The 7,468-nt window shown below is 39.5% G+C and overlaps 1 protein-coding gene across 1 annotated transcript; it reads right to left on the bottom strand.

Annotated features, from left to right (window-relative positions):
* Positions 1-391: 391 nt before the first annotated feature.
* rps15a (ribosomal protein S15a) lies at positions 392-6,939 on the bottom strand. Its single transcript, XM_020705677.3, has 5 exons — positions 6,800-6,939; positions 5,960-6,097; positions 5,736-5,815; positions 4,811-4,896; positions 392-521 (listed from the first exon to the last, which is right to left on the bottom strand). The coding sequence occupies exons 2-5, from the start codon at positions 6,090-6,092 to the stop codon at positions 428-430; spliced, it is 393 nt and encodes a 130-aa protein (XP_020561336.2). The 5' UTR covers positions 6,093-6,097; positions 6,800-6,939; the 3' UTR covers positions 392-427.
* Between the last annotated feature and the right edge of the window lie 529 nt (positions 6,940-7,468).

Here is a 7,468-nt window from a genome sequence, read left to right as displayed (position 1 = left end):
TCGGCTCTGCGTAGCTTCTGATCAAACCCATGTTTCCTCTTCCCTTCTAATCAACATGAGACTGGAGCAACAGAGGACAACGCCCAGATGACTGAAGGGCTTCCAGCTGTTAGGATAAACAAGGCAGCTGCTGATCAGTCAGGTCTGCATGTTGGACCTCCTTCACTCCAGGTCCAGGTCGTTTCTTGTCCAGAAGCATCTCACGACTAGCACCCATGCTGCGAATGTGGAACGCCAAACCTTTAACCCGTCAGATCATCTCCCACTAAATGAGACAGGCGTCTTTAAAAACAATTTCCAGCCTCCCAGATTCTGAGGATTGTGGGTAATGTTTCAGACTGCCGCTCTCACGAGTCATCTTCACATAAGAAATCAGACACACGCCAGCAGCTTTTTCTGGTTGTTTTTATTTGCAGTTCTTTACATCTTAGAAAAAGAATCCAAGGATTTTGCCTCCTGTGTGTTTCCGTCTGGCCTCTTCGTGGTCCATGATGCCGGCTGAGGTGGTCAGCACAATGTACCTGAAGGGGGACATCAAAGTTAGCATGATCTCAGAAGAACCACAGCATGAAGAGGTTCCTTACTATACGCAGAAACATTTATTTAGAAATGCAATTTTGAAGAAAATAAGCAAAACATGCTGAGCTTAAGTCCCAACATCTCCCTGCAGTGTTCTCTGCCTGATTAGCAAACAGCAACGCCATCTTCCCCACGATTCATGGAGAAGTTGAGACTTTTACCAGAAAACATCAAGAAATGATGTTGGGCGCTTTAAAGGCGTTCCAGAGGAGGTAAGACAGGTCTGTATTCTGCTGGACTCTGATTGGGTGGATTATTGTAAATTGTTGTTTTAGTTCTGTGATGGCCATTTTCTATGTTCTGTCTTCCAGTGTCATATAAGCCCACTCAGGCTGGGCACACAAGTGTACGACACTTAAAATCAAAGTCAAACCAAATATCACAGCTTTTTGTTTTTCAGTAAGACATATTTAAGTAAAACAATTCTTCTGGTATCAGGGAAACCAAACTGTTCTTTTTTTTTTACAGCTTCATCATCAACATTGGACCAGAATACTTTTTAAAACATTTAAATGTTCCACTTTTTCACTCAACCCTCTAAAATGGCAGTGAAGTCGATAACAATGGGGTTAGTGTTATTTGTCAGATGTGGCCTGTACTAAGCACCTCCAGCTTTTGTTGACTTTGATCAGCCTAATGTAACCTTTAACAAGCTCAACATAAGCTACAAACATTGACCAAAATTAGCAGTTCCCCGCTGCCATCGGGTTTTATCTACAAGTGGAGCGAGTGGAAACACTTTTAAACGGCTATTTGAATCCATTTCAAAAGTGACCTTCAAATGGAGCTCAACGATGATGGATCAGATCCAAAAGGGATGACTAGATCAGATCTCAGAGATAATTTACCCCTTGTGCTTGAATACACGAGTGGGCCATCTTTCCCTTATACCACGGTCCGGGTGAATACTCAATTCTGATTGGCTGCTATGTGTGCGTTAAAAAGTGATATACCACAGGATAACCGCACGATGAAAAAAGAAGTTCCGGTTACCCATCTAAAATATTTTGTATCACTGCGCCTGCTTCTTTGAAACAACCTTTTGCTTCATCATTTGGACAAAAACAAGCTGTAAGATGTGAACTTTCTCTCTGAACTGATGCTTTATTCAACACATTGGAAAGATCAGCATATATCTATCTATCTATCTATCCATCTATCGCTTTATATCGCCGAATCTTGACTGCAGCTGTGGTGTGGCGCGACGCGGACTATTGCACCACGTAACAAATAGTCTGCTTTTTGTGAGAAAGTGATCCAAATCGAAACAGAAAAAACAAGAATTAAAGACTAAAAACTGGTTACCATTTATTTCTTTTGTAAGTGGTATAAGCGGGTTAATGGCCTTCGAGGTGTGCATTATCACTTTTTAACGCAATTCGCTGAAGCAACCGTCCGAAGCGAAGGCTTCCACGGCGTGCGTTAAAAAGTGATGATGCATACTTCATTGGCCATTAACCCTTACATAATGCACACAGGCAACCAAGCATTTGCTGCAGGACAGCTGAAGGACTGACCAACATCCAACAAGCCCCTCCCACCAGCGCATGAATTGGTTGGCAGAGAGCCAACAGGAAAAAGTGGAATACATGGGGGGCGAGTTCAAACACAGGAGTTATATTACAACGGTCTCTTATTTCATGCAGGGGTTAAATTCTAAAAAGAACACGCCATAGGTGAAACCTGCATATATTAAAGTCCCATTCTGTTCATTGTTTGATCTTTTTTAACAGCGTTCCCAGTTGTCTCTAATTTAAGTCATTTTCTAGGACATAGTTTCAGCAGAGCAGCAGATGTTTTTTTTAGAAATTTGCCTGAGTTGCGGCATTCCCACATTCCCAACATTCCTTTGTTTACAGTCTCTCCCGTTAGCTTACAGCCCCTCACCACCCCAAACCAACAATAACAATGCAACATAAATGGCGAATATTATTGTTTCCATTCAGCCCTATAGTTTTGATCCAGATTCCAGCTCAGACGAGGAAAACAAAGACGTACATGGATCTATTTGTCTACAAGTCGATGCATCAGAATGGAGTGGAGCAGGAAGCTTGTGTCCCACCTACCGTATCACCTACATCACAGCTACAAACTGACAAACTGCATTTTTGTCCGCTTCCGAGTCACTATGATTTGACTAAAGAAATACTCAGAAACACAATTTTAACCCACAAGAACCCATAGTGCCGGTGTAACAGAAAAATATCAGAAATGGATTCTATCGTCCACTTGGTTTGTGGTAAAATCCACAATTTCATTTTAAGACTAATGGGTCTAGATTCCATGGGTTAAGCTTTATCTTCTATATATGTCCTCCATCATCAGAAAAATGTCACAAGAGCATGTTGGGGGGGAAAAAAAACACCAAATCATCCTTTTCTTCTGGCTTTAACACTTTACAAGTTCTCTCAGACATAAATATTTTTACACCTTATTCTTTTGTTTAAAGTTCAAATCTTCATAAAACGAATCCTGTATTATTGAACAGATCTGGTAATGATCAAAGAATTATTTAAATATTACAAACTGAACATATTCCATACAGAACACATGGTACGGATGAGATTGATTGACAAGGTCAACAGCCAATCAGGATGAAGAATGCATTTGTATTGTTTAAAAAAAATTAGAGTACAACATTGGGAAAAATCTGAGCAATGGCTCCTGCAACTATCTCATACTACACTGCAGGAGTTTCTCCATCAGCTGCAACAAAAGCTAGAATATGAATGGAATTTGACTGAAATCGCAGCCGCTTCTCACAGCAGACACCGATGCGACTAATGTGCCGGTACACAAAAAACAAGCCAATTCAACAGGAATGAAAGCTAAATAAATGAACCACTTGATGCATCTTAAGTTCAGATTGTCATTGTCAAACATTGTTTGCCTAAAGTCTTTGTCTTGTGTTTACATAGTTGAGGAAAAATGCAAAATTTACCAAATTGTTCAATGATGCTAATATTGTAAGTAAAGAGTATTGATATTGGCAATACTAGCCCTGTAATTACTTGGTATTGGATCGATACACAAATTCTCTGCATCGTCCACCCCTACTACATGCGTCTAGTCGTCTGCAAGTGAATGCATCCGAATGAAGCGGAGCAGGGAGCTTGAGGTCCACCGTACCGTATGTGTTTTTTCCAACAGAATTTTGTATCATCTGCTCCTAATGAATGATTTGAATAAAGAAATACTCAAATGTAGAACTACAATGGATTGCTAGACACTGTTTGCAGACTCAAATGCAGTTTTAAGCTTCTTTTTTTTTTTCTTTAAACATGTCCATCATGAGAAAATGTCACAAGAACCTGTTAAGATGCCAGATTCTGATTGGTGAACCCAAGGTTAGTGGATCCTTTCTGCCCCAAATTAGATGGAGAATAAGGTCTTCAAAATTGTAGTTAAAATTGGCATTTAATTGTTATTAGATCATTTCAAAATAAGGACAACCAACCGCAGGTAGGTGTTTCTACTTCCCCACAAATGAAAATACAGCAAAAGCCTGGAACAGAAACCTTTTTCCATTTGAATGGACAGAGATCTCCTGGACGTGGACATCAGAACATGAACTTATGAACATTAGATTCTCAAGTCCAAAGCTGAAGTTTCAAGTCTCTGCATGAGAGATTGAAGCCCAAATCTACCTGTGGCAACATCACAGACGCCTTTTATTTAACAGAGCAACAAAGAGCTTAATGACATGAAGACCACACTGCTGAAATCCACAGAACTTTGCCTTTTAGGCCTTGTGTTTGGGGGTAAAGCACGGCCTCTCCAAGGATTTATGTTCAAAAATAAAGAATCTGAGGCGCGAACGTCAGATTTCAGATACTATTACTGATAAAAATTGTTCACTAAACAGACCAGAAGTGTTGCTGTTAGCCATCTCACCTATGATAAAACAACAATACTAGCTAAAACTTCCAACAATAATAATTATAATTAATAATACTGCTGTGGTCTCCAACACAAACATTCACAGATGCTTTCAAAACTGCTTCCAAAGTTAAAATATCCAAAAACTAAATTCAGACAAAACCTGGCACAAAACAGACTAAAGACAGTGAAAGGGCTTTTGTTCTGCTTCATCTCTGCATTGATAAACTTCATGGAAACTATTTCACAAAAACTAACCTCTTTCTGGATCTGATCCCCTTTTTTAAAAGAAAAAAACCAAACCAATCCTGCTATGTGACCTCATTTAGTCAATGATAGTTCTTGCTCTCACCCAAACTGTCTTGAGGGCAGCAGGTTGTTCTGCCACTTCTCCAGATCCTTGAGCTGAAGATCAAAACGTGGGCTGATCACGCCACACTGGAAGAGAGAAGAGCGCCATCGTCGTTAGAACAGACTTTGAACATCGGCTGTGTCCGGATTCCCACCCTAACCACTACATAGTGCACTACATAGTGCATTCGCCATGTTGTAGTGTTGTCCAAATCTACAATTCCAAAATCTAGTGCACTAAAAATGTCCCTCAAGTCTCTGCTAAAAACCAGTGTGCATAGATGCTCACTACACCACAATGCGTCAGAACAATTTCTGCAAAAAATAATAATTATTTAGATGTATTTTTTGAATAAAACATCAACTTTTTTATCTTCAGACAGTGGATCCAAAAATAAAAGTCACAAAACACTCCTATTAATGAGATTTTAACTGAAATCGATGGTCATATCCACCATTTAAAATAAAAAGAAAAAAGTAGTGAGCATGGTGTCTGAATTGCTTTTAAAATTCAGGGCACTACTTTTTTTTTAGCAGGTAGGGGTTATAGGGTGGAAATTCAGACACAGCCATCGTCTTAAAGACCCGCCAACTTTACTGATGTCAAATGTTCCCGTTCTGAGTATTACAAGGTTCCCTAACAAACAATGCTGCATTAACCATCAGATCTGAACAATGAGGGGAAAATGGGAAAGAAATATTTACAAAAACAGTGGATCCTCTGTATGCAGTCTAAGAAACTATATACATGATTAAAAGAACACTAAACTGCATCAATTGCTTAACTCTGTTTAAAGCCTACTGTCCTATAGTTGCACAGAACATCTGATCTATCAGAACCTGTCAGTAAAAAGCTTCCCGATTGGAATAAACACAGGAGCTTCCAGAGATTCCCAAACATCCGATGAGTGTTCATGAAACTTCACCTTGTTCAGCCTGCCTGTGAGATTGACGACAATTTTTCCAGCTCTATGGTCGTCGATGATCTCAAACTCACCAATGTAACCTGCGTGAGCAAGAAGAGAAAGCACACGTTCACACAAAAGAAACCCGCCAACAGCTGGGATTCAGAGATGATGCTAGCGGCACACATCCTGTGATGGCTCTGCCGACCACCACTCCTGCAGGAAGCAGGGGCAAAGCGTCTTACCGTGCTTCATCATGACGGTTAGGAAGCGCACTATAACCTTGGAGCACGGCCTGATGAGGACCTGGCGTTTCCCACGCTTCTCTGCATTGTTGATGCTTTTCAGAGCATCTGCAAGAACGTTCATGCGCACCATGATGCCTGCAGACACACCAGAGGGGGTTACAAACACTCATCAAGGCTACACACAATGACATTAGAAAGGAGAAGGCTAGTTCTCCTCAGGGACGTTTCTATCTCAGACTTCAATGTAACTTCAGCACTACTTCGCTTAACATCTTCAAACTGGGGTAGGCCTGGGCGGCTCGATTGATAGTGAACATCTAAACAACCAAGTGATTTTGAAAAAATAATTCAGAGATCGTATTTATTTCTATAATCCCCGCTTTAAACAAGCTCAAATTCATTGATGTCCACGCTGCAACTGAAGTTTCCTCGCTCTATGATGGAGCACTAGCTTAGCCGGCTACACCGAAACGAAGAGCGTTTATTTCCCCACACACTGGCTAATGACGCCGTTACGGAGAAGAAGCCGCTTATCGCACACAATTTGACAGACAGCAGAAAGGTTATTCTTCATTCCGGAAAAAACTGCACTGTATTCGAGGCGAAGCTTTAGCTTCACGGGGTGCGTGAGGGCACCGACTCCCAGGCCGAACAGAACTGGTGTGCGAACTTTATTGAACAAGTCTCCAAACATTCGATTATTAAATGAAACAATAATCATACAGAAAGAAAACTATGACATTTTGCTTCCACGTAGACCAACAAGCAACGTTTCTAACACTCTGATGCCTTAGATTCGTTGAAGATTAGGAGTAGTGTTAAAAATCGACATCTCACCGGTTTTGCAATATGGCGGAAAGAGGAAGGAGATAGGAAGCGCTGTGCATTATGGGGGGAAAAAAATCAAAGATCCATGCATGAGTCAAGATGAAGCACCTCAGCTCTAAATCACCCGATCATCTCGTTTTGTTTCGAAAGTAAAACTATAATGCAACAATTTAAACACAGATACTGCGTTTGAAATTTTATCAACCATTTAAAGACGAACGTGGAGTTTAGCTGAATGTATTTTGGTAAAGGTATTTTAGCCCCCTGCAGCATTGTTGTCTTCAGTTCAAGAACACTGACATGATTTTGATTTAATTGGATTCAATTGAAAATATATATATGAAAATATTCATATACAACAAGGTCAAACAAAGCCATAGACAAACAGTAAATCAAAACATAGAAAAGAAAATGATGAGACAGAAACCTGCCTTTTTTTTTTACATGGTCACATTAAAATAATTTTAAAGAAATTCAAATGATGCTAAATAGAACATCTACAATGCAAAAGTAAAAAGATGAAATAGTTGTCATGGCTTAATTATTTTCTCATGATAAATAAATTGACATTTGACATACATACATATATATATATATATATATATATATATATATATATATATATATATATATATATATATATATATATATATATATATATATATATATATATGTATA

This window comes from Oryzias latipes, chromosome 1, assembly GCF_053564925.1.
Source record: "Oryzias latipes strain Hd-rR chromosome 1, Olatipes_Hd-rR_3.1".
Classification (NCBI taxonomy): domain Eukaryota; kingdom Metazoa; phylum Chordata; class Actinopteri; order Beloniformes; family Adrianichthyidae; genus Oryzias; species Oryzias latipes.
Note: the sequence above shows the minus strand (reverse complement) of the source record. Positions and strands in the feature narration are given on the sequence as shown.